We start from the raw sequence: 27,115 nt of genomic DNA, 5'->3' as shown, positions 1-27,115 counted from the left end.
TGTAAACCATCTAAAACATTAGAATGGATACTCAAACTATAGTTATTGTTAATAAACAATGGTCTCGTTGATATTAATACTATGAGGCCATGATCAAGTTACTGCCCTTTAAGCTGATCATAACCATTCTAATAAAAACATTTCACTCCAACCAAAAGGGGAAGAAAAAAGATATGAAGGGAAGTTACCAGAGTCGGGAAAGCATCAATTGCTTGGATAACTGTTCTCATAAAAAGTAGAGGAATGGGAACTTGCTCAACCTGAAAAGCCAGCACTAGTATTATGTAAAATATTATCTTAAGCTGAGAGCTGAAGATTCACATTTGATGATTTGCATACCAGGTGGCTCAAGGATTTTGCTAAAACATGCTGAGTAAATACCGTTCTTTGCTCAAAACAAGCAGTGCAAGCATCTGTTATCTGAAGATATTCCCATTTTCATTAGCCAAGGCTTAAATTTTTTCTAAAACAGAAAATGTAGCTATTAAAAAGCAAACTTAAAATACCTTCTTAAGTGCAACTCCATCTTTCTCAGGATCAATATCATGAATTGCAATCAATACTTCAGCAGGTGTTAATGCTGGACCTGTGTGAGCTGAACCCTGCCATGAAAGATATATACGAATGAGTCCAGAATGCTGACGCCCTATGAATAAGATCCTAAAAAGGAGCATCAAGCACACAACCAAGATAAAACATCCATATAAGAAAGAATAAAAGGAAAAATAGAAGAAAAAAAGGAGGACAGCATGCTACTGATAAGATGGCATGTACATCCAGTAAATAGGTTATTATATCACCTTTCAAAACCAATGCACATGCATGCATGCTATCACATACATACATACATATGACTTATCCTACCCCTATTTTATAGATTTGCCGTATCAAGCTATCTGAATCATCTATCCATATCATGCATATCTATATCCTGTATACTTATTCATGCTTCATAGCAATCAGACCATCTTTTTAAAAACAAAACCCCCAGCCTCCAAACACACATACACATGCACACCATATCGAATTTGTCTACTCACACACATACAACAGAGAAAAATAGGCTATAGCATCATCTTTTTCAAATGAAAATCTACCACCCGCAGACACATGAACACAACTATCAACCTTTCTCATTTGTCTGCTTGAACACAGAAGGATCCAAATCTCTAAAAGAATCCAACACAACACCTTTTAAAATCAAACACACGCGTTCATGTTGAACATTATAATTAAATATTTTCTTCTAAAAGAGAACTTTATTAAGAGAGAACATCAATGCTTACAACCTGTGGTGATGATCTTTGAGAATAAATATGGAGTTTCAAGTGGCATATAATGGTCATGATATTACGATTTTATGGCATGAAAGTGTTACTAAGTGTTTCCAAGGCATCCAACTGTTTGACATGTCAAACCCAAAAGTTGGAGCATCGAGGTAACTAGTGAAGCAAATGAACTGAGCTGCTCATGAGCAGCTTGGGCTCAGCTCGCTCATAGCTCATTTGAAATCAGCTCAGCTAGGAAAGAGCAGCACAAACATACTGTGCGAAAACAGAAGAGAACTCGGCCAACTAAAGCTCAGCCAAAGCTTAGTTGAGCTGAATGTGAGAAAATTATGTGAAGCTCGGCTTGAACTTCAGCTGAGCTTGAGCAGCTATTTAATATAGTAACCCGAGCCTGAGCAACCTGATACTTGGTTCAGCTCAGCACTTTTGCACCTCTATGGGAAACATGATAATTAATAACCAGCACCAGCTACTAGGCAGAAGCTTCTATACAGAAGATTGTTTACTATTATTGAACTACCAAAGCCAATTCAGCATTCTAGTTCTTGGTTGCTAGATTTGGCAGGCACGGCAGTGGGTGGGAGAAGTTGACATTTCAGAACTACATGATGTGCCTAGGAAGAAGGTGCAAGTTCGAGATTCTAGAAAGATTCCGAAACGAGTGCATTACATTAGTTAGAAGATTCCGGCTATTAAAATGTAGTTACCATAGGTGAAAATATACCCTTAAAATCATTAACACCCAAAGGATAAGACAATATACTAGCCAAGGTTCGCTGTACCGGTCGGTACCAGTCGGTACCGAGCGTACCGTACCCGTACCGATGGGTACCGGTATCGGTACACCAATGTCGGTACGGTCGGTACCGAACGTACGGTACCGTACCGACACTCGGTACGCCTATACTAATGCGGCACCGGTACGGGGTTCGGTACCGGTACGGCGAACCTTGATACTAGCAGTATGCATATATACAGATCTGTGATACAGTCCATGTCCAGAATCATCAAAGGATAAAAGAATAAAAAGGATATAAAAATGGTTTAGGAAGGGTTGTGATTTGTATGCAATGGACCATGTTATTGTACCATCTAACCCACTCCGCCATCTCAACAGATACGAATAGGATATATTGGTCAGCAGGCTGAAATTGAAGCTGGGCCAGGTCCGGTCTCATTCCCACAAGGTCAAGTTGAGAGGCCAGATCCATGTCCACTCAAGCTAGACCTATTTTTCACCAGCAGATATAGAGAGTCAAAAATAATTATATATCATGATTAATAACTAAGGCAAGAGAATTTACAGGCCTGGCTGAAGTCAGCCTTCAGCAGGACTAATTATGATGACATGTTGCCTTATTTCTTGCTTTTAGAAATGCAAAACATGAATCTCTACAAGTAGGTTTTTGGGCATTATTCAAAAATATACACAACCCCTCCCCATTCACAAAACCAGAAATTTCATTTTAAATAAAGTTTTCTACATTCATGATTTCTTTTTTTTTTTTGGTACAACGGCAGCTCGCACTCTACGGGTGTGGATGCGGCAAGGGTGCAACACGAGGACTTCCCAGGGGGTCACCCATCCTACTACTACTCTAGCCTAAGCACGCTTAACTGCAGAGTTCTGATGGGATCCGGTGCATTAGTGCTGGTATGATCGCACCCACATTCATGATTTCTATTGGTCTCAAATTTTATGTTTCCAATCCTACTAATCTTTAAAGATAAAGTGACTCGTCTTATAAAATTGCATTTTTTGACTATAAATAATGACAATAGGGGATCATGTTTTACAAGTCTAAGAACTGAGAATAAGTTCATCAACTAGGGAAAATGTAGAAAGGTGGCACAAAAATAAAGAAAGTGGTACATAAATACACAGCGTACAGCATGCCAACATGACAGGAGTAGCCATCAGGTAATGATTCAAGATGCTCAACAACCAATGGAGAAGGCTCAGAACTACATAATAATAAACCAAAGGTGTAGGGCACATTTTTGGTAAAAAGACTGACTAATCAACAGATGAAGTCAAATAACACGGTTCCTGTGTAATGGCAAGAAGTTATAGAAGTTGGTTCCTATAAAGTCCATTTACAAGCATATACCACAGTAGGACACAACTCCTTGGAGTTTACTTTGATTATTTGTCTTCTCTCATATAGATGTCTGAGTAGAAATTAGAGCTGACTATGCAAAGTTTAAATCAAACAGAAGGACAAAGTTAAGATGATCCGAAGACGCACAAAAAAAGACCAGCACAAAGCAAAGAAGGTAGGATCATCCGATCAATAACATGAAACAGATAAGTGACAGCCTACCATAAGTGCAAACAATAAATCATCAATAATCCAAAAATTACAGTGATTTATGACAACAGAAAGGATACCATGCAATCATGGTTTTTCAACAATAGTTAATGAAATCATCCCCAGGCCACAATCCAGGCTTTAGTATCATGAGAACTTAGCGAGCAAAAAATTTGGTGTCACATTTAAGTAAACGTATGCACAGAATTAAAGTCCATGATGCTCAGACAGAACTCCAGAATAGAGAAAAGGACGGCAAATTAACACAGTTGTGATACAAGTATCATAGTATAGGCTGCAAACTGCTTTATCAGAATACCCCAAGGATTATTTTAATGTAAATAAACAAAGAAGACATGCAAATTAATTAACCTAACATTATAGGACAAATAGGTGGCCAGTTAAGCTAGTACTCGCATCAGCCTGATACAGCACAAAGTAGAATATTTGAACAAAATCAAAGAATGATAAGATGTGGTTTTAGTCGATGTCGAATCATTTTACTTCAAAGAGATCAACACATGAATACAGCATGTGTAAAAGGTAGTCATTTACAGCTAAAGAGCATATAGTGCACTCTTGACAATCTAGTGTTTAAAATTATTTAGTGGAGAAAGTGTGATTCTTTACCTGCAAAATGCGAGCAAGTGCTGTTTGGAACTTCTCCAATGGAAGATCAACAAGCCTTGGAAATATGGGCAAAACCTGATGGCAAGTAATTTGCATGATCCACATGTTCAAGCAAATAATGGGCACAAGGAACACCTTAATACAGTAAACAAGCCAAAAGTTCAAGCTCATATTTAAATACCAATTAAGCCATCTAGGGTAATCAAAAACGCACGCGCGCGTGCGCAAGAAAAAGGAATGCATTTCCACTTCATTTAGATTGCATCTAAAAAACCATAATAAAATTTCTAACTATCAGTGGTTCAATATATGGAGCCATTTCTTAACCAAAAAAAGAGTGATAGGGTGGATACCAACTAGGATATTCAACAGATAATTGCTGCAATTGACAACAAATCCTAATCGGAATTTACAAATTTAAGTGTCAGAATCATCTGGGTATGAAAATGACCTCTAGTTGATAAGCATCATAGTATATTTTGACAAATTCAGATAACAATGCAGAATGAACCACAAACCACATGCTTTATCCCCACTAATAGCTTTTATCATCAAAAGGCATTCTTAATTTCTAACAAATTGAAAAATAAAACCGTGGGAAAAAATATATACAAAAGCAATACCTCATCTTTCGAAAGCGAAGATAGCATTGGGATGAGAATCGCAACATCCTGGAAGGAGACATATGACAATTAGAAGATAAAAGATAGAACAGAGCAATAATACTTCGAAGTGACAAGCTTTGGTCACACTTGTTTCTAAAACCAGTAAATGCCCAGAAAAAATTTACTCTGAGAAACATTAGGTCAAGAAAATTAGAACCTTCAGTTTAGTCTCATATAAATGTTTAACAGCGGCAATTAGCTCAGCTGAAGGGGTTGCTTCTTCAGTCATAGTTTGTAATACCTTTTGGAAAACAAATGAAAAACCAGAACTATTATTACTGGCAAAAGTCACACACAGCAAGTCAAGAGAAAAAAACAAGATAAACAAGCAATAAAATATACCAGCATTATTAGATTTTCACTTCCTTCAGGTGGATCAGAAATCATGTGCAACAGTTCAGGATATGATGAGCCTAGTGTTCTCACAAGGACTGCAACATGCCGATGAATAGACTGCAAAATCAACTAGTTATATAAGAGAAATGATCATCATATCTATATGCACAAATATTATGTGTTTTTTCTTTTCCGCGCCGGGGGGGGGGGGGGGAGGGAGGGGGGTGGGGGGGGAGTCGGGGGTGGGAAGAAAAAGAAAGTTGAGCTACCATCCTTCTGATAGGATTAAGGTTTCAATCCCCCCAAACCAAAATATATGACAGAATGTTTAAAATGAAAATCCACCCATTCAAGCATGACCTACAGCATCAAAAATAACTAGAAAAAAATGTTATGAAAAAATCCTATTTATACATCAAGTGGTTCAACAGTTCAGGAAGAATCAAAACTTGAACCTTGTGCCTATCTATATCTAATAGGCAAGTGATACCAATACTTCTTGGATGTGCTGCATGCTTACTCTTTAAGTATCCTTTTTTTTCCAAATTAATTTAAGCACTTCAGATACTTTAGCATACTCCATAGATACTTGCAGGATACCTTAAGAGATGAGAATGCATTCTCTCTCTCTTTATTTTTTACTTCAAATGAATGCTGACCTCTTAATCATGATAGTTAATTTTAAAGTTTGTGATGCTGACTTTATAATCTGGAGTATGGCCTGTGATCTCTTGATCTAAATAATAACTAATAGTGGAGTTTTTGGACAATGAACTATATTATGCATGACTATATCATTGTGATAAACCATCATGCCTTACAGATGCCTCTTTAGTCTTTACATACAGGTAGAAAATATATATTTATTATTGCTTTATACCAGCTGTATTGTATCTTTTTTTCTATTTTCTATATTGCCACATGCATGTCATGTTGTGTTCATCCAGCAAATTCATTTCATGCTTTCACAGTACAGTTTTGCACGTGCACAGATGCAACAGTTGAATAACTAAAGAAAAAAATACTCAAAATAAAATAGTTATGCATTTCTTTTAGTAATCTAGAATGTAATCTAGAACGTAAAATACTATGACAGATCATAATATTTATTAAGAAGTTCCATCTTCCATGTAAAGTTCACTGTCTGTTTGGTGTCAAGTACAAACTTATTAGTGAAAGATCTTACTGAAGTCAACCTCGATTTTAAGCATTAAAGATTGCTGTTTTATGCGTATGCTGGAAAAGCATAAGACTCGTAAATTGATGATGCTTCTTCAATAGATGTAAAGGATCCCAGGTATAATCACAATTATATGTAAACATATAGGTACAACTATTCATTTGCTTTATGTTATCGAATTAGGATATTCGAGTAAAAATGTTAAAGAAAGGCACTAGCAAGGCCAGCAGCATTTAATTTTCTAACTACTGCCAAAAATTAATTGGTCATTATTATGTCCTACCAATGCCGCTGTTATTTAAATACAATATTTTTTTCCATCAGGACATGAAATTAGGTCAAGGATACAAAAAGGACATTTTGCAGAGTCGTTAAGCACTCACATACTTGACCAAACATGAGAAATGACAAAGCCTCAGTTCTAAATCATGGTGGGCTGGACTTATGGATGGAAGAATCCAAGTGCCCAAACCTAAGACTGTTTAAGTTGGACGCAAGTGCACATGGAACACCAGGAAGAGACAATTTTAATGACATGAAACTCTTTTGATATGATTCACAGTATGGACCATCAAAAACCCCTGCATTTAGGTCCATACATATTTTGAGGTATCTTGATCATTAGAAAAGGTGTGGTACGCTGTACCATCCATTTTAACAAAACAACACTACTGCTATAACCCATTTTTGTGTACACTTGATGCATAGGGAAGAGTTTCTTGAAATATATATCTGTATTTTCAAGGTACTCCAAATTATAGATACTGATAAACAATATGGATACTTACCAAATATTTATCCATATTTGTATGTGTCTGTGAAAAAATACATGGACACGCACATGCATCTATATGTGCACATGCATGTGAGTGTATGCATGTATGCATGTATGTCCGTACATGTCTGCATGCATGTGAATGTGTTTGTACGTGTGTGTGTGTGTGTGTGTGTGTGTGTGTGTGTGTGTGTGTACACACATGTACATGCATGAGTATGTATGTAAGCATGAGAAATAATGAAAAAAGCACCTGTTTGACAGCCTTAGGAACCCCTCCATAAATGTCAAATACGAGCTTAAGAAGACATGGTTTCTGTACAAAATAAAAGTCAATATCAAATATCCTCAAAAAAGAAACCAAGTTCTCAGCAAGACCTCCAATTGTCAATATCACAAGCAATATTACAAATCGAAAGAGATAACCTTTGTGCAAAGAGCAAAGAACAAAGATGTTTGTTGTTGGGCTTGAGAAAAAGACATGGCTGGTTCTCTTGACAAAGAAGTTTGGATACCCTTTATAAATTCACTCTCAGAACCTCCGACCTCAGAATTCTGGGAACCACTGATTGAGGTTTCCTGACTACATGTCTGAAAGAAGATAGTGAACAAAATTAAATTAGGAAGAACAAAAAAAGGATGCCTTACTATATACTAAAAGGTAAATTTGACTAGATAAGCAATCTTATTGTCAAACTATAGCACAAACAGAACTTGTAAAACTATAGGACATTAAGGAATATTAAGTGACTACAGACATTCACTGGTTAAGTGGACACATTAGCAACATCAAAAGTCATTCCCCTTCTCAAAATGGATAATATCAATGTTAATTCAGTGTGAAATCAAGAACAATTTAAAGATTCCTAGAGAAGCAGCGGCTGAGAAACCATGAATGACTAAGCTACAGGCAAAGATGAAGAGAAAACACCTGCAAGCGATGGACCCAAAGGGAAATGAACTGATGATGGATAACACAATTGAATAAATCCAATTGCCTATAAGAGCAATATCCAACATTAATCAGCCCCCTCTCATTTCAATTAAACGAATTCCAGCATATAAGTTTGTGCCAGAATTTTGATAGACTAACTATCTAAGAGAAGCAGCAGCCGAGCAACAAAGACTGATTAAATAGTACACATGAAAGAAAATAAGCAATTTCATGTTTCCATAAAACCTGAATTGTGCATATCTGATAATCTACAAAGAATTCCAACACTTTAGGAAACAATTCTTATGAAATAAGAGATGCACCAATTAATTAAAAGAAGATAAATGGTAAAATGATGAAACTTCAGGTCATAAGAGAAATATTTAGATACATTTTCTCCATTTTTTTTTTTTTGTTAACAAGCACATTAGTGTGCATGCTATAACCGAAAACCAAGCAGTGATAGCTTCTCTTTTCAAATGACAAAAGCAAAATTTTAAGCAAGGTGAAAAAGATCAATTAAACAATTCAGAAGAAAAAAAACATGGATATGAGTATGACTATTCTCACATAAAATGTGTTATTCAAAACTTGATGATTAACATTTGGGTCAATCTAGTTACTTCATATAGTTTGAATAACTTCATCACAAAATGTACCTCAACAAGTTTTATCCAGAATTTGTTATAAGCCTAACTAAGCACACACTGAGCATGCAGCAAATTTACAGCAGCAAACAAACTATCAAAGTTGCCAACAGCAATAGCTTAAAAACAAGCTTCTCTAGAGTAACAAATGATTGCTTGTTTAATATTCATCAGCAATAGCCATTGTTATTCTCTGAAAGCATTACTTGGGCGAGATAAATATATGGTTACATTTGTTAAATACAAATGACCAAAACAAGGGCAGTGCATCTGAACAGAGTATGACAATTTTGACAAAGGAAACAGTATCAAGTATCAACTCAGAAAAGAGGACCCTAAAAAATAGAGTTTAGGAGCAGTAAATGTTTGATCTAATTTAATACTGGAATAACAAAAGATGTATGTGGTTTATGTCGTATTATACATCAAAATCTGAGGCAAGCTCAAGGTCTTCAGAACTTGTAATATATAAGAAGGGCATCACAGTGAAAGCAGCTCCCGCCATTGCAGGGTCCGAGAAGGGTCAAATGTACACAACCTTATCCTCACATGTAGAGAGGCTATTTACGTGTTTCGAACCCTAACATTCAGATCAGGGTGGAGTAACCTTACTGATGTGCCAAGGCCCGCCCTCATTGTATCTAGTGTACCATTGAATTTACTTATATTAGACTAAACCCCTAATGGTAGAAAGAAATCATATGGTTTTATGGCATTTAAAGAAACTAGATTAGAAAATAATTGACTTTTTTGGACATAGGTCATATACAAAAATAATCTACTAGAAAGTTGCCAAGTAGTACCATAGTACATAATTCCTACAAACAAAAATAAGTGCCCATTAGTATATAGTGTCAATATAGGATATGCTATCACTGAAGTTGGTAAGGTAAGAACACAAGAAACAAAATTCACAGTCTAATGTATTGATCTAAAACCAAAATTAAAACCACTAAACATGAGATGATACTTCTAGCAAAGGAAAGTTTCATATTACTTCTGATCTTTGTTCACTAGAGCATGCCGGTTTGAACTCTCCTTCTGAAACTTGCTGATTAACAACAGAAAACAGCATCCTTGTTGCAAACTGCTCGATAATGTCTGATGCATAGCGGAGGGGATAGAGTTTGTTTGACACCTGAAAAAAATAGTCTATGAGTTAAAGCAGGAAAAAACACAGGAAGGACAAATTGCAACGAGCGTATTAAGCTATGAACATCATGACCAAAAGAACTGAATTGGGAATAGAGCTTGTTGGCTATAGTTATTATGGATGCAACACCAAATAGAGCACTTCGAAGGCAAAGCTGCTACAAGACCAGAGCAGAAGCAGAAAAATTATAAGGGAAAAAAATTGATTCTAACTCTAAGAGTGCATACCAGTCTAATTGCTTTCGCCCGAACTTCATCTTGAGAATGAACAGCACACTGCACTCCAAATTAAAACCCAATTTTAGCCAAAAATCAATCACCAGAATTACTCAAAATAAGAAAACAAAAAACAGATAAACCTCGAGTCATCTAATTTATAAATATCATTTTTAAGTTCAGGATATTCAGATTAGTTCTAGACAATTGGTCATGTACTTGGGCAGTGTTCAGGCATAATGAGACATGCTTTCAACCAATTGGTTGGGCCTAGCAAGTTAAAATATTATAAGTGAATGGCTATACTAGGAGCACATTTGATCCTTTGACTGCCTTGGATGCCATAAATGAATAAGAATATAAAGAGTGTTTACAGAGAAGGCAAAACCGAAAATGCACTCTCTTCTTTTCTCCATCACCTTTCTCCTTTTCCTTTCACAACTTGTTATATTAATTCCTCCTCTCAAGGGGCATTTGTACATTGGTTTGCAGACTTAAGCATACAGCCTCTAAGGCATTCCTCTTGACATAAAAATTAAGTCCACTAACAAAAGGGTGTACACCTGAAAAATTCAAGCATCATCATGTGGCACAATTTATATTCTGGAACAGAACTAGCACTAGTACAGGTGCGGGATGACAAAACAAGTGTACCAGTATATAATAGCCCTCCCAGTCTATACCAGTCCATATCGTTACATACCTGCAGTGCCATACCAGCTATACTGGTCGGTATTGATGAATTTTCTCTTTTTTTGGAATATGTTAGTTTCAGTAGGTACTATTAGTACCGGTACCATACTCGTACTTCACTATTCTGATTGGAAAAATGATACGGGATTCGGCACCCGTATTTAAAACCTTATTTGCTATTCCTTTTAGCCTACAAAAAAATCTGTACTGTTGGCTAAAATTTGATCGAACTTTTCTATAATATAATAACCCAAAAAATCATTTGCTTAATAACAAACCTATCCTCTAACGCAAGGTTCGCCGAACCAGTATCGAGGGACGTACTGGTCGGCAACAAGTCTGATACGGTACAAGTCCGTACCAGGGTGTTATAAGGCACACCAATATATGGATAGTCGAAGAGGGAGGGGAAGAGGGAAAGGGAGGGGGAGAGGAAGAAAAGGAGAGAGGAAGAGGGAGGGAGGGAGGGAGGGAGAGGGGGTTTTCATCGGTGACACCGGCGGGCAGCATTGCGACTCTTGAGTGCTCCAAACGATCATCAGGAGGGGGTGCTACGATCGCGAGCAGCAGGATGGGGGTCTCTCAAAATCTTGAGACAAGGGAACCGAGCTCTGAGGAGGAGGGAGGTAGGGGGGATTAATTGAGCCAAGTTAATTGAGTTGTTTTTAATTGAACCAAAAGATCGGTGGAGGGTTCGACCTCTATACCAAACCAACAGGGGGAACCATCCTGATTCCCCGTCAATTTGGCTCGGTACGCTCCAAACCGCCCAATTCGGATCGGTATAGTGAACTATGCTCTAAAGCTTAAGGTAGATCTAGAGAACTTCCTTATATCCTTTAATCTACAAAATCATTCTATTCACATAGCATAGGCGAGGTGGCTTTGATAAGGAAATGCCTAGGCACCTAGGTAACAACAACAAAAATGAGAGTAGAAAATGACAATGAGATGATCCAACCTCTCAACGTCAACCTTCTAACCCATTACAAAGGATTAAAATGACAATCATGTGCTTTGATACCATTTAGTTATAAAAACTATTAGAATTAAAGAACAAGACAATGTATTCACCTGATGAGGCTATAGCATAATATAGTCTTACAATAGGTTATAGACCAGCACACATCACAACCATATAGCAAGAACTACAATACCAGTCTGTATCCAATGGTTTAGTGTGGCAACAATACCTGACAAAGTTTGGTATGCATCATTCTTTATTGACTAGCATGTTATACAATCATCATAATACGCTACATTGATATAGGTCGACATGTGGCCAAACCACACAGAGAACCTAACCAGAGTAAAATATCTTATTTGGATCCATTTGGTTTTCATAAACTCTCAACTTTACCAAAAAATTTATGCTTTGAGTCCGATATAATGCAAGTATATAGTAGTTTGAGTTAAAACTCTTTACATAATTGGCATATACTTAGGATTGTTAGTAGTACTATTGTATCATTAATATGAAGATGCAGATGCCAAATTTGTTCTGAAAAATCAAATTCTTAAATTATGAATGTTTAAAACAAATCTTCTTGCCAACGTAAAGTAGCCAAATGTACCATACAATAAAAAAATCTGTCTTTAACATGACTTAAGTTGCTAGATTCGCCTTTAGAAAGGTCATATCTTCTTGTAAATTACGAGAGGTATAAATCAACATGTATCTACTTATTATATAGGGTGATCAAAAGCATCCTAAAATAACAATAGGATTTTCCTAGCATATGTGGCATGCTTTTAGTGTATCTGCTAGCAAGTGTTATCTTCCTTTTGTCTCAATGCAAGTCATGCAATACTTGGCATCACACACTAGCATGGTACCAGTCCTAAACAGCACAAGCACATTGTACTTAAATTCTTCCCAAAATTTAAATGATGGCACTTTGTATATCTATAGACAAGAAGTCCATACATTGTTTAACTGAAATAGTCAATATCTTTAACAATTTGTGTATGTTGGAGACGAGACTAGACTAATTCTCATGGACAGAACAATAAACCTTTAAAGCAATATCCAAGCAAGCTTGTCGGCTTGGAGGACGACCCAGAATGAGGCTCCACACAGCACCAAGGCCTTGAGTAACACGATCAGCATCACAAGTATCTTTTCCAAGGTGACTGTAACCATGTGAATGACAAAGATCTTCTAACAACTTCAACGTAGAGTTGGGCAAAAATGGAGCTTCAGCCAGAAGTTTACTAAATGATTTGTCTGAAGCTGGCAGGGAATCAAGCAATGCCTTTGCCTGCTCCACATCCCAAAAAAAAAGAACCTCCATGACATTTTACAGACACAAATTCAACAAACATGTGAAAATAAACAATACTTACAACTGCTAAAAGAAACTTCTCATAACTACTAGTAGCAGAGGAAGAACTCTCATCTAGATCAGAGATTATGACTGTGTGTAGGTGATAAAGGACATGCATAGCAAGCTCATGGCCCTGGGAAAAACAAAGCAGTTGAGTTATGATTGTGAATGTTGTAATACCATACATTATGTAAGACTGCAGATTTTACTCCCGATTGCAATACATATGAAAAGCACAGCAATCTTTAAACATACCTGGCATAATAAAGTCCTTGTTCCGCATCAACAATTGCATAATTAGACATTCATATATCCATCAAAAAAAAGTTCAGATTTATTTCAAGAAGTGAGCTTCAATTTATTACTGAATGCTAGAACAAAGCATGTCAATTATAAAGCTATAAAAAGTATCAGTAACACATAGTATAGGAAAGCATATTATTTTAGTCAACTATTAAAATCAGCATAAACTGAAATAGTTAAAGGTATGCAATGGAACCTATGCATAAAAAAAAAGACAGTAAATAAAAAATAAAGGTGCAGTGGAGAACAGGAGACAGTAAATTTGTAGGAGAAGAGCAGGGGCAAAGCATAAGATCAGTGTTATAGGTCACCAACACAGATTTTGATTCAAGGTCAAACATCAAGATTATTCTTCCTTTATCAGCAAGCTACGTAAATTGGAGGCAAAAGAAGAATTTAAAAACATTAGAACAAGCATTGAATTAAAACATTAAACAAGAATCTAAAATGTGAACTAAACTCAAAAAACCCAGGAGAGGAAGGAAAAGAGAATTTCAGGGGGGAACCAATCATCACTTTACCACATTGGGCAACATGATCTTTTATGAATACCCAATTATCGAATAATTAGCAACCACAAAAATAATATATGGACATGTAATGAAAAATAAAAAAAGGTAACATTAATGACACTCTGCCATCCTAATGAGAGTACCTTCTGAAGATGATAGTCTGAAATAATATGCTTTTGTAACAATTTGATGATGTCATCATCAGCATTAGCCTGTCAATGGGGAAAGATTAAGTTAAAATGGAGAAACAAGAAGGAATACACCAAATCAAGTATTTCAAGTGACATCAACTAGAAGAACTTTATATTGCCATTTCCACCTCATATAACCAATCTCAAGAAAAACACTAGTGAATCATTATAAGCAGACGATGGCATAAAAATAAAATAAAATAAAATAAATGGCTATAATATAGCTAAACAGATGTAAAGTAGAAACCAATGAAAGGACTAACGAGTTGAACATATATCCCTTTCATGAATAGATAAGAAAAGCTTGCCAAGATGATGATTTAACCAACCAGTTTTCCATGCTTTTGAATTTTTGACAAAGTAAGTACGAGAATATAACACAGATATATGGTTTTTTCACGAGGCTCCGTTGCTCAATACTGAAAAAGGAAATTTAGAAATCCAGTTTAACACCCCAAGAAAATGTCTAAATTAGTCCTGAAACGTTTGGCTAGTATTATAAGCAGTATTTGCAATATACTATCTGGCTGTAAATTCTACTTATGATGGCAAATTCAATTGTCACTTGTGAGACAGCCAAAAAGAGAAGCATCAGGGAGCGAACATTCCTACATGTTGTATGCACATGTATAAGATAAAGAAATAATGACTACCTGCAGCACCAAACGAGCAAGTAATGGAAGGCATGCCTGACCAGAGCCTGTAGCTCGTATTTGCTTGTAATCTTCAATAATCCGTGTAACTGCTAACTTTTGCTGTGTCCTCTTCTGCTCATCCATCAATTCAATGTGAAGTGGAAGTGCAGGCAAATCATGAGAGTTATCTTCAATGACCGACATTGCCGAGAGAGGTGATGAATATTGATCACATTCTGGCATGTTACCATCAACATCTTCATTTGCAGTAATGTCAGACGATGTGGATGCTGCCAGCTCTGGGTCAAAAGCATGTACAGGAGAAAGTTCTGAGTTGGATGGGGCAGAAACATTTAAAGATGGCTCTGGTTCCATTGGATCATCTAGAACATCTAACTTTTCTTTTGAAGCTAAGTGGTCAATCACAGGATCAGTTGAACTTTCATAGAGCTCAGTTTCACTCTTGGAAATCAATGATACAGGAGGAGTTTCAACTTTGATGACGTCCGAAGCATGAAGATGTTTACTTAATGAATGATGCAGCCCAGGCTGCATGTCGATATTATCCAAGTTCAAAGGTTCGGAGTGTGAACTAACAGATGCCACTGCACGGCGTGGATCAAGTCGACGAGGATCCTGAAGCTAGAGTATGTTAGTGTCAATTAGAGTATCATACAATATAATACCTGATGCTAAAATAATATATATATATATTAAAAAAATGTAAAATCAGATAGAGATATCTATGCTCCACAAGTAATTTTAAAAACTATACCCTTCGTGGATCACGCTTAAAGTCGGGAAGAAGATTAGGGAGGGAAGACGCATCAGATGTCGGCGTGCTGATTCCACTAGAAGCAACTGCAGTTGATGCAAGTTGGGAAGATGCTGCAGAAGATGGGACAAAAATTGTGGCCGAGGTAGTTGACACAATTTGTGATGAGAAACTGGAGGAAGGTCTCTGCGGATTTGTTTGCAGGTTACTATGCCTATCAGATAAGTCTAATGGGTTCGTCGGTAGATGTTTCATAGTTTCTATTACTATATCAGCCAAAAGGTCCGCCTGCATAGTCGAGATGAGGAGCTCAAGTGACTCAACACCCCTTTCTCCTTCTGCCAGTAGAGCACCAATCATGGCAATCATCTTTTCAACTGGAGTCAAATCATTATCCATCAGAGATGCATTAGAAGAAAGATCATTCACAGCACCATCATCATCAATCTGTAAATCACAAGCAGTTTGAGCTGGCGGAGTTGGGATGGTAGCTGTGTTCAGTCTTGTTCTCTTGGCAGCCATTTCATCAGAAATAGCAGGATTTGCACTAGGTTGTGATGCAGGCCTCTTCCTCATCAGATCGTCACACACAGATATCTGGCCGGATGGAGGATCATCCTGGTGACATGAGACAAGGACTGATTGAGACCATGCAAGTTTAGAGACGATGAAATAACTGGCCTTTGTGGTAAGAAACTTAATTGAGAAAAATATATAAAAACTCACTTTGCTAGCACGACTATCACGAGATATGCGTTCGGTACTTCTGGACATTTTCTCTACTTGACGTATAATTTGATCAGTTGCTTCCCCAGGGTTTATTGCTCGCAAGGCCCTTACTAACTTGTCTCTTGACTGAATTAAAAAAGGAAAACAGCTGTTAGTAGCTGAATTCAGAATATGATTACTAGGATTTAACATAAAATAAAATGATGGTCCATGCATGTGACGAAATGCAAGATTCTAAGAATTTATTTCTTAAGCCAATTCCCCATTTGGAGTGCCACAATTATTATAATCAAGCACAGAAAAAAAATATAAACAAAAGTCCTGGATAACATAACAAAGTAGTTCCAAGGAATTATGATATACATACCACACTGAAAACAACTAAATTTGAATTACTAAAAAAGAAATTAGTTAAATTGTAGTTCTAACTAAAAAGATATGCATTCTAGCCAAGAGGGAATTTGATATGTTGAAAACCTTCATATGGGTAAAGCAGAGGACACCATATTCCATAAGATATATAGATGTAGAAAAGGTGATATTTCAACAAGAACTAAGCAGAATATCAAAAAACTGAAAAATATGTTTTATTCCAACTTCTTTATGTTGGCTTAGGCATTCTTCTTTGCCACTGGAACCTGTCAGCATGTGCATCCATTTCCACTTCAAGCTTAACAAATTCCCTTGTCAGCAATGCTTTAGAACCAGGATGGTTTTGATCAATCCAGATTACAAGTCACTGATTCAGACTCAGGTCAACTGAGATTGAACCATGATATCAGCATGATGTCATAAATATATTAATCTTAAATAATCAAATTAAAATTTGTATAAAACATGCAAATATATATCAAAGAAATAACACTAAAGTATCTAACACTTTCCTTAGAGTTTTTTTCCTATTATCAGCACTATTATGATAATGCATGACAGCAGGATATCAAATTATAAATAATAAATGACTAATATATAGCCTCCAATCTTCTCCTTGCCTCTTGAAGCTACCAAAATTCAAAAAAAATATATCAAGTTTTTTGTTCTAGCGGAAAAGGCAGCCACCAATACACCCCAATCAATCATCAAAATTTTGCCGGGCAAAATTGATAAAAGAATATAGATATCAAAGAATTTATTTTGTAAAAAATATCAGAGATATCAAAATATAAATAGATAAATGTCTCTAAATAAAAAGTCTAAAACAGATCTCAGGTTTTTATATTAAAAAACAGAGTTCAGATTAAATGCGATCGGGAGTTCAGATATGCATGCTGGTAAGTACCACATACCACCAAGCAGTGCCTCTCGGTTCAGCCTAGTTCACTCAAAACCAAGCACCTTGGAGCATCCCAAGTGCCAATCCATGACCAGTCTGGTTCGGTACAGACGGTACTTGAGTCCTTGCTGCTTCTTGTTCTCAAGTAACTCGTTAAAGTTTAAGGGGAGATACAAGATGTCAAAGGAAAAGGATGATGCAAAGACGGCTGTAGATTGAACCCATAGATTTCCATCGCTGCCAGTTCAGACTAAGTGTTTATACAATTTTGGTTAGATTACATAGGATCATGTTCTGAGGCATGCATCTTGTACTATATGCTAATACTTATCTCTAAATCACCAATAATGATAGCACAACAATGCAAAAGATTGGTATGGCCTTCTGCTTTTTGACTAATAATGTGGTGGTTGTTCACACCACCACAATCTTGTCTACTATGACACTAAACTATGCTTTGTATCTCAACCAAGTAAAAAGAATAGATGGCATGCCAACTACCAGATCTACTATATTGAACAGAACTTGATAAGATTTTAAATTATGTCAACAATAGAACCTATACTGATTTACTTCTGCAATACTGATTAAATTCTACCAAGCATGTCAGGAATCAGATGTGCAAATCCATTTTAAGCTCTAAATTCAAACAAAAAATTAACTAAGGTCCAAATAAAGCATGATCACTCTCTTATATTGTTATAGAGATCAAAATTTGTTCATCAACTTCCAAAATGCTGAAGCACAGACCAAGTACAAGCAAATACTAATCTTGCCCATAGGATTCAAGTTTTAAAAATTAGCCATTGATTATCGTCTTAAAAATTCTTTATTCTTCCTTTTCATTTTCCAAATATTCTGAACTGCATGGTTGTATCTGTTATTAATGTAGAAAATATTTGTGTTATCTAAAGAAGTATGCCTATTGTTGTCAATATTTGTTTGAATAAATCAGTCAATAGAACAATTCTTGCATGGGCTACAGAAGAAAACAAATACAGACTGAAGAACAAATAAAATGCCATCTTAATTAACTAAACAGGTATGAGCTCAAACACAGACCCGAAGTTAAAATTACTCTATGATCATGGATGAACTCTTCATAGAATAGGTAGGATAGATGAGAGGAATTTGTCCTCCATTGAGAAGACATCTGAAAGAATAATGCCATAAAATAAAGCACTATTCTTTTTTCTTTTATAGGCTGGACGAGTCACACTAATCTAGTATGAATACTACGTCCAATAAAATCAGAAAATAAATATCACAGAAGGGGGACAGCACAATCACATAATTAGCCCACAACACATCGCCAGAATGCTCCGCCACAAAAGAGGCAACCCAGTCCGCAACCCTGTTAGCCTCAGGGTAGACATGACTAGCCCGGAATGTGACACAATTCCTCCCAAGTTGCCAAATGTCCTGGAGTAGAGGGTGTCTATTTGCTACCCCAAACTGCCTCTCAATCCAATCAATCACTATAGCTGAATCACCCTCCGAATGGATAGATTCCGCCCTCAAAATGAGTCTCGCATAACTCAAGCCCGCCCATGCTTCCCTCAGCTCAACTCCAGGGATGGAGGTATTGTAAATCTGACTACCTTCAACAGCATTGAGTTGAGAGTCAGGGCCTCCCTAATCACAAACCTAGCGCCCCTCAACCACCACCATCAGTCACACTTGTAGAAAATTCATTACATGATTTTAAAAGTACCACCAAAGAAGGGACTTGGATACTTTAAATCTACAGCGTAATGTATAGTCAAACAGAGTAAATAATTGACCCACTCATCTAATATGGCACGCTTGCAATCATTGAGGTATTGTAAATCTGACTACCTTCAACAGCATTGAGTTGAGAGTCAGGGCCTCCCAAATCACAAACCTAGTGCCCCTCAACCACCACCATCAGTCACACTTGTAGAAAATTCATTACATGATTTTAAAAATACCACCAAAGAAGGGACTTGGATACTTTAAATCTACAGCGTAATGTATAGTCAAACAGAGCAAATAATTGACCCACTCATCTAATATGGCACGCTTGCAATCATTACTTCTGGGGGGAAAAGAAATAACACATTGCATAAATATGGGAGTGTGAACTCCAAAATATAGGGTTATAAACTGTAACTTGGCCAGAGATAGGGTACATTTTATGATCAGATGAGCAATGACATTCTACACTAATAACAACAAAGACTGTATTGCGCATGTAAAAAACATAACAATAGACTCCTAAAATCCAATATATCAGATAAGAACTCTTGAAATAACAAAAAATACAAGCACATTCTCCAATTTCTTCTAATGATTGCATGGATGGCTATGTATACGACAATGTAGACTGATGCTTCTGGTTAGTAAAGGAATAACAGATTATAGGAACATCTTAGGGAGGAGCAAAGAAGTTTACCTCAATAATAGATGGATGGTTAGACCGTAGAAATCCTAAAAAGGCAGTCCTCAAAGAATACCGGATGCTTGCAGCATGACCTTCCTTTAGTGTTTCAAAATCAGGGTCAAAACCAAGCAATGCCGACAAAATCAAGTTGTAGTGGACTGGTCTGCTCTTTGCAGTAGCTGCAAGACTGAAAATCACAGGAGCAATGTTAATGAAAAAAGAGATATTCAGGTGGAGACACATTGCTGTTATACATATTCACAGTCCCATAAAACTACAAGAAACAATAGTTTCAATGAAAAGCTAATGTGCACACCAAGGTAAAGATAAACCAAACACTAAACAGATCTTATACATATTCATAGTCTCATAAAACTAATGAAACAATGGTGCAATGAAAAGCTAATGTGTACACCAAAATAAAGATAAACCAAACCACTATACGGATCTACCATCACCTTTAGCGGATTTTGCAAAGTCCACTTACTTACCGATTCTGCAAGAAAGGTTAACATTAATTTTCTTTTGCAAATCAATACCCATTTAGGGGTCCCCAATGATTTTTCCCCTAGATGTAAGCAGCAGGAGGTAGTCTCAACAATGTGCATCAGATATTCGGACCATGTGTATTGGATGTTTAATAAATGTGTATATAGTGTCTGCTAAATGTCTATTCCCCAACTCGTGCTTAGTCTTGGAGGCAACATCATCCGGGGATCCTTAAATGTGTATCATTCCACCAACAAAAAAAAAAGCAAAATCAATAATTAAGTGGATGCAAGAAAGGCAAACTTAAAATGCAGGTTACAATTATGAAAATCTCCATAAGCTAAAGATAATCAGAAAGCATATTGTACCAGACAGAACACAGACTTGGATCAAAGACAATAAAGAACCAGTTCAGGATGTATGCATAACATGCGACGTGGAAATGAAATTAGACAAGTTTCTGATGAGTTAGGTTTTGCAAACAAGGGGCTATGATCTAGAACAAAACTACAAATCAAACAACTAACATTTAATAGAGTATTCGCCAGAATTCAAGCTCCCACAAGTGCATATCAATTATGGCTGCAACAAACAGAATCATGATGAAAATCTGGTCTTAATTAGAGAAACTAAAAGACATAAAACCTTTGTTAACAGCATGACCAGACGATAAATGACCCTAAGGACTTCGAGCTAATAATATTGTATACCAGTCTAACTGATGCAGAACAAGGTTGGTGCAGGCAGGTCTTTGAGCAAGGCAGCCACCCAGGCACCTAGGTTGATGCCTAGGTGGGTGCCTAGAAACCTAGGAGCCCGCCGTTGTCCTGAATGTTCTGTGATATGTATTTCACAATTTGATTGGAAACATGATGTGTCTCACCATTAGCATCAGAACTCCACATCCCTTGCATATGGGCCGGGGATGTCAATGTGAGAATTGAAAATAATGTAAAAAAAGGTGAAAGACTCACCAGTTAATAACAGCAATTACAAAGGAACCACGAAGAGTATTAGCTGACTGCAAGATATCCAGCAGAAGGGAAACAATTCTGTTTGCCTCAGATTCCAGAGAGGCCGGATTGACAGTTGAATGGCCTTGAGCTAACTGTGAAACGTTGAAGCTCCATTCTTTTCCTATGAAAAAAATAAGCAAGCAGATTGACTGAATATTCTACTTTGTCAAGATTATATCATAATTTGCACATGTTGTCTGCTGAAAGAGGATTTTGCACAAGCTTCAATGATCATCACTTTAACTGTAGAGCCAGAGAGTGTACCTTCAGCACAATGTACTCCATTATCATTTGCATCAGGTGTGAAATATAAAACACAAATTTCAAGAAATTTTACAGCGAGCACCTTCTTTGCAATAGATCCAGGCTACAACACAAGTTCCAGAGAAAGGACAATTAGCCAATATTTTGAAATCAAATTCAAGAGATGCACCACTTCATTTGCAAAGAAACTGTTATGACTTAAAGCCTTTTAGTGTCACACTACTGCAACAGTCCACAGTGGAAGGAGCTAGCGTAATAAGCAAAATCAAATGGCACAAGTATGACAGTATACTCTCACTTTTACCTGTTCATCAAAAAACTTTTTAAAAAATCCAAATTCTCTAGTCAGGTCATGAGCTGTTGCATAAATATGAAACCAGACAAAAAAAGGTGGGGTATTTACAGCATAAGAGGACTATATAGACATAGATATTATTAAAAAAACTGTAAAAGTTAGAATTTATACAAATAAGAAAGATTTCAAGTTATGAAACTCTAACAATAAAATAAATGTCATGCTCCAAAGTTGAAAAAAAAAATCAAATATATTCAGAGGGTTGGATAATTCAAAGCCTACCCCTAAAGCGATGCCATGAACTGCATCCTTGAAACGAACCATCCAGGACCATATTTCCTCAAGCCAAGCCTCGACCTTCCCAAAATCATGAAGCTATATTTTAAAAGAACACAAAAACATTGTCACATGGCATCCCAAAAACCAAAAAGAAAAAAAAAACTATATATAAGTGATATTGATGCACCAAAAAAAAAAAAGAAGTGATGATCAGACAGTGACAAGAAAAGCATTAGTAGAGGTGAAACGATAACAAATTAAACATAAAGATCGAAAATACAATGTAAACAAGGAAGGAAGCAAAGATAAGGTTTTATTTTAAAAAAAATGAAAGAATGCTAATTCTAAAGTTGACAATGAAACCTTAAAATAAATAAGTATATATAAGTAAACATATGAATATATAAACATTTATTAGGTAAATATATAAATAAATATATATAAATATGATTGCCATGATGTCTATCCATATTGTAGCGGGATAGAACCAAGGGTTATGCCATCTATGCTATCCCACATATATATTACATACCATGCCGGTAGGCTATTAGCATGACACAGGGTATGTACCTCTGTATCAAATATTATTCTATACTGCTATAAATCAGTCTATGCCAATGCATACTGACATGGAAGATGCTCATTAAGACTAATAAAAATTACTATGGGCTTGCAATATGCCTTTGTGTTTTTAATTCGTGCTTACAAATTCCTATCTTGTTACGTTATGATCTAGACTCTTCCGTTTCATTTCTTTCTTATTATTTTAAGAAAGCGAAAGGCCCAATCTACAAACAGGACAAGCTGACAGCATTTCACATTACACATAGTGCCAAATATTACAAATCAGAGTAACACACAACATACGCCTTCATAGTATTTAGTACACCTTGCAAATCCAACAATATGTAATTAATATAAAAGAAATTTTTTCTGCACCCAATCATTTGTATTATTAATCTTGAACATACTTATATTCTCAATGTTGGAGCATGCTTATTTAATATTATTTAAGTGACAAATTACTTGAAATAACAATGCAGCACCTATGTTCAATAATATCAGCACAATTATCCTGGATTACTTATGATCCTAATTTTTTTATAAACAGTAATCTATTCGTGCAAGGCATATGCCAACAGAATACAAGTGTATAGCATTAAAACGTCACAATGATGTGTCATTGGCACTATCAGGTTCCTGAGGACACAACCTCCTCATTGTTTGTGTATTTTGAACAGGCAAATACACACTTTGAGACAGTATCTTTTTGGCTAACCCATGTCTCAATGCCTAAAAAACTATTGCAAGTTCAAAGAGATTGGAAATAGAGATAGCCATGGGTTCACAAAATTATGACTATTCACCACTTTTAGATGATGGGAGTGATAGACCGTCATTATGGCAGCCCACTCTAGCTTCCTCACCCTTGTATAAAAACCATACACTTAAGGGTGTGCACTAAAACCGGCCGAACTGCGAAACCGAACCGAACCGGCCTTTTCAGTTGGGTTTATATTGTTTTTTTTTCTAAATCTAGTTCGGTGTTGGTTTGAGAAAGGCTTCAACTGAAGAAAAAAATAATCAGTTCGGTTTCACTTTGAGTTAAAAAAAAAAAAAATTCAAGCTGAACCAACCCTACACACACAAATATATATATATATATATCATATTCACTTTTAATTTTTTTATATTTTCTCTTATGTATAAAATATTTTTTTTGTTTAGACTTAGCCCAACCCATTGAACATCAACTCGATATACCAAACCAAATCGAACCGAATTTCCCGGATCAATTTCAACCGATTTTCATAGATGGTCAGCTTGGTCTGATTTTGGTTTTAGGGAACTTGTTTAAATCGGTTTGGTTTTAGGCTCCAAACTGACCCAACCTATGAAACCCTAGATACACCCATCATACCATGGTCATGTGAAGCAACCAATGGCAGTATTGGACATTGCAGTTAGCTTTAAAAATTTATAGCTGATGAGCATGATGCATACAAATTTCTTTACGGGGCTAAAGAAACGATAACATTTTGTTATTTAAAGTGTAATCAATTTTCCTACAAAATATGAGACATAAGAGTCATGCAAAGTGCTACAACCTAAATGCAAGCTCCGACCATTATGGATAGAGATATTCACGTCAATATATAGGAGAAGATAAGTGCCGCATTCGATGTCACTCCCTGCCTCGATCAACATAATTTTCCTGTACAGGTCCAAGATGCCATACAAGTTCGTCTTCAAGATCAAGTAGTAATTGTATATGATGCTAAACAATTCAAAAGGCATTTTTGCCTCGCAGGATCTGCAATAAAACCATTTCCTTTCTTTTTTATCGGATTCTTTTTTCTTATTTATAATTGGTGCCTAACACCACTAATAACGTAGTGAAGCTGAGGGTTTTATTATGTTGTGATTAAGATGATAAATTTTAAAATATTAATCACTCGTGAATGATGGAGTCAAGTAAACAGCACATAAACTAGATATCGTATAATAAATATGTCAAGGGAAGCAACCTAGTCAAGCATTACATCTTCTCACTGTTAGCCCCATATATCTCATTGCCCTGTAATTCTTCTTGTAAGCATCTTAGAACCAACATTTTCTATCAGATGCATGGAAATCAGAAAAGAATCATAAAAATAATAAATAACTCTTCAATGGCACCATGGTAACATCAAAAAAGGTTTTCATTTACATGAATGGTCAAGTTATTTATACAGTAATAGTATATCTGTTATACAAAAAGCACCTGGAGTGCCATCTCTTCTAAGACAGCGCCAAATAAACTCGTGCCACTAGCAATTGATTGTTTAACAACAATGGGATTGTCATGTTTTAAGCACGATAGCAAGTTTGGCATCAACAGAACCGATTCTTCTGTCAACTTCGAGCCAAGCTCCTTCAGTAAACTGCCAACAACAAGAAATGCTATAAGAATTCACAAACAAAAGAGAAAAAAAGCAAAGAATAGCAGCTCCAATTGATATGTCATCAGAATAACCCCAGCTACGGAAACCTTAACACGTTGCTCTCCAGTAGCACAGGATCAAACCACACAACTGAGGAGGTAAGTCAGCCTCATCCACCAACTGACCTTCCAGGTAACACAGCCGTTTCTTGGCCCATAGTTACCTTGGTCACCAATTCAGAGGGCTGACATCAAGTTACAAACTGTTCGCAAACACTCTTGAATTTCAACAAATCATAAAATAACCCAAGAAGCCAATCCACTTTACTTGGCAAAAGGCTTCATATTTAACTTTGTTTGAGATTGTTTCTACACTCTTTTAGCGCAATGCAGCAAAAACCAAAAGCCCAGTTTTAACACAAATCAACGTCAATCGAACTTCATTTTGTTGATAAAAATCCCTAATATCTACCAAGGTATCCTATATCCATCCGAGTCAAACATTTCACGGGGTTGTTTGAAAGCTCTAATAATTTCTCCGTGGAATAAACACCATAGAATATCCGACGATTAGGGAAGCACTCGATTGTAAAATCCCAGGAAAAGATGTTCTTTTTTAATTCAGACTCATGCGAAATGAAGATTTCCTATTGTGATTAAATATCCCTTTTTCCTTCCGGAGAAAACCAACAAGATCCTCATCCCCAATTGACTCGCTAAACCTAATAACCAATTCGAAATAACAGATACCAACAAAGAATACGAAATACGTGCAGGTGAAAATAAAATAGGGAGAAGAAGACAGTCATCTTACTCGAGAGCACGGGAAGGATCCCGAGAAACCCCATCTGGGCGCTCGGGCTGAGCAACCGCCTGCGCCGCCTCGGCCGAGGCTGCGAAGCCGTCGCCCGCCGCCGGTCTCCTGCCGCCTTCTTCGAGCTCCATGGAGTCGACGGCGAGGAGAAGACGGCCTAGCCCTAGAGCGTTCGGCGTGCGGTTCCGGCGCCGCCTAGGGTTTGTCCGCCGAGACCAAGACCGAGAGAGGGAGCGCTTGGCCGTATCTATGGCGGTCTAGGGTTTACGGACAACGAAAGGAAACAGCACGGCTGGTGCGGATGAGGCGAGGGAAAGAAGGGAGGGAACAATTGGGGTAGATGAAGAGAGAGAGGAAGGGCTTTTCTTCGGAGGAGTCGAAAGAGGGATGGGCTCCCCTTCGCTCCCTGGTTCAATTAGACTTTATAGACCGCCATTTAAATGAGCGGCTGTGATCTCATCCATCATAATCGTTATCGTTAGTTGGAATACTTGCTATTTAATGAGTACCATGTGGCACAAGGGGAGCGGCGGGACACGGAGTTCATGCGATGCACGGTAGGATTCTCGAATCATGTACTCGTCCCTCGTGGGGATGTATCAAGGTTGGCAACTTCCTATGAAGTTTTCCAGGAGAAACATCGGAGAATGTATTTATTAAATAAAATTTTGGGGAAAGAACAGTTAATTATTAAGATTCTTTAAAAAAAAGTCATATTTACTCTTTTCAAAATAGACCAAAATATTTTTTGCTGGCCCAAGATTTTGTTAGATAGGTTTTTTATAGTTATTATTGTTTTTCATAGTTATACCTCACTCTTTCTCATCGCCACCATCATCACCACTACACGAATACAATTACTGTCAGAAATTGCTACAGGTAGATCCACAATTCTTTACTTTCTTGTCTTTGATCATTGTTGATATCATTATTGTTATTATGGGTCATTGGAAAAGAACAAAAAAATTATGTAACTCTTTCTTAGTCTTCCACCATCATTGTTTTCACCCCCACAAAAATATGAAAAAGGAGGATATGAGAAACATGATATGTTATA

General features: G+C 36.7%; 1 protein-coding gene and 1 non-coding gene across 4 annotated transcripts in view; both read right to left on the bottom strand.

Annotated features, from left to right (window-relative positions):
* The window catches only part of LOC103713953, a 33,405-nt gene extending 6,955 nt beyond the window's left edge, over nucleotides 1–26,450 (bottom strand). The window contains exons 1-23 of one of the 3 annotated variants that reach the window (XM_008801014.3): nucleotides 26,059–26,450; nucleotides 25,086–25,245; nucleotides 22,325–22,417; nucleotides 21,748–21,850; nucleotides 21,442–21,604; nucleotides 19,991–20,165; nucleotides 16,299–16,427; nucleotides 15,573–16,190; nucleotides 14,816–15,439; nucleotides 14,115–14,183; nucleotides 13,176–13,289; nucleotides 12,845–13,090; nucleotides 10,149–10,196; nucleotides 9,766–9,906; nucleotides 7,614–7,778; nucleotides 7,441–7,503; nucleotides 5,239–5,349; nucleotides 5,054–5,137; nucleotides 4,855–4,902; nucleotides 4,232–4,306; nucleotides 507–602; nucleotides 340–420; nucleotides 189–260 (exon numbers count right to left, since the gene is read on the bottom strand). In XM_008801014.3, coding sequence (XP_008799236.2) covers nucleotides 189–260; nucleotides 340–420; nucleotides 507–602; nucleotides 4,232–4,306; nucleotides 4,855–4,902; nucleotides 5,054–5,137; nucleotides 5,239–5,349; nucleotides 7,441–7,503; nucleotides 7,614–7,778; nucleotides 9,766–9,906; nucleotides 10,149–10,196; nucleotides 12,845–13,090; nucleotides 13,176–13,289; nucleotides 14,115–14,183; nucleotides 14,816–15,439; nucleotides 15,573–16,190; nucleotides 16,299–16,427; nucleotides 19,991–20,165; nucleotides 21,442–21,604; nucleotides 21,748–21,850; nucleotides 22,325–22,417; nucleotides 25,086–25,245; nucleotides 26,059–26,189 — 3,609 coding nt within the window. In that variant the 5' untranslated portion in view covers nucleotides 26,190–26,450. The remainder of the gene's footprint in view (nucleotides 1–188; nucleotides 261–339; nucleotides 421–506; nucleotides 603–4,231; nucleotides 4,307–4,854; nucleotides 4,903–5,053; nucleotides 5,138–5,238; nucleotides 5,350–7,440; nucleotides 7,504–7,613; nucleotides 7,779–9,765; nucleotides 9,907–10,148; nucleotides 10,197–12,844; nucleotides 13,091–13,175; nucleotides 13,290–14,114; nucleotides 14,184–14,815; nucleotides 15,440–15,572; nucleotides 16,191–16,298; nucleotides 16,428–19,990; nucleotides 20,166–21,441; nucleotides 21,605–21,747; nucleotides 21,851–22,324; nucleotides 22,418–25,085; nucleotides 25,246–26,058) is intronic. The other 2 variants (XM_008801015.3, XM_017844463.3) reach the window with 2 other exon arrangements.
* On the bottom strand, nucleotides 2,839–2,957 carry LOC113463171. The gene has a single exon (XR_003386925.1). It is a non-coding gene; the product is annotated as a 5S ribosomal RNA (ribosomal RNA).
* Nucleotides 26,451–27,115: the final 665 nt, after the last annotated feature.

The sequence above is a fragment of the Phoenix dactylifera genome, chromosome 4 (assembly GCF_009389715.1).
Source record: "Phoenix dactylifera cultivar Barhee BC4 chromosome 4, palm_55x_up_171113_PBpolish2nd_filt_p, whole genome shotgun sequence".
NCBI classification, from domain to species: domain Eukaryota; kingdom Viridiplantae; phylum Streptophyta; class Magnoliopsida; order Arecales; family Arecaceae; genus Phoenix; species Phoenix dactylifera.
This window is presented reverse-complemented; position numbering and strand designations above follow the sequence as displayed.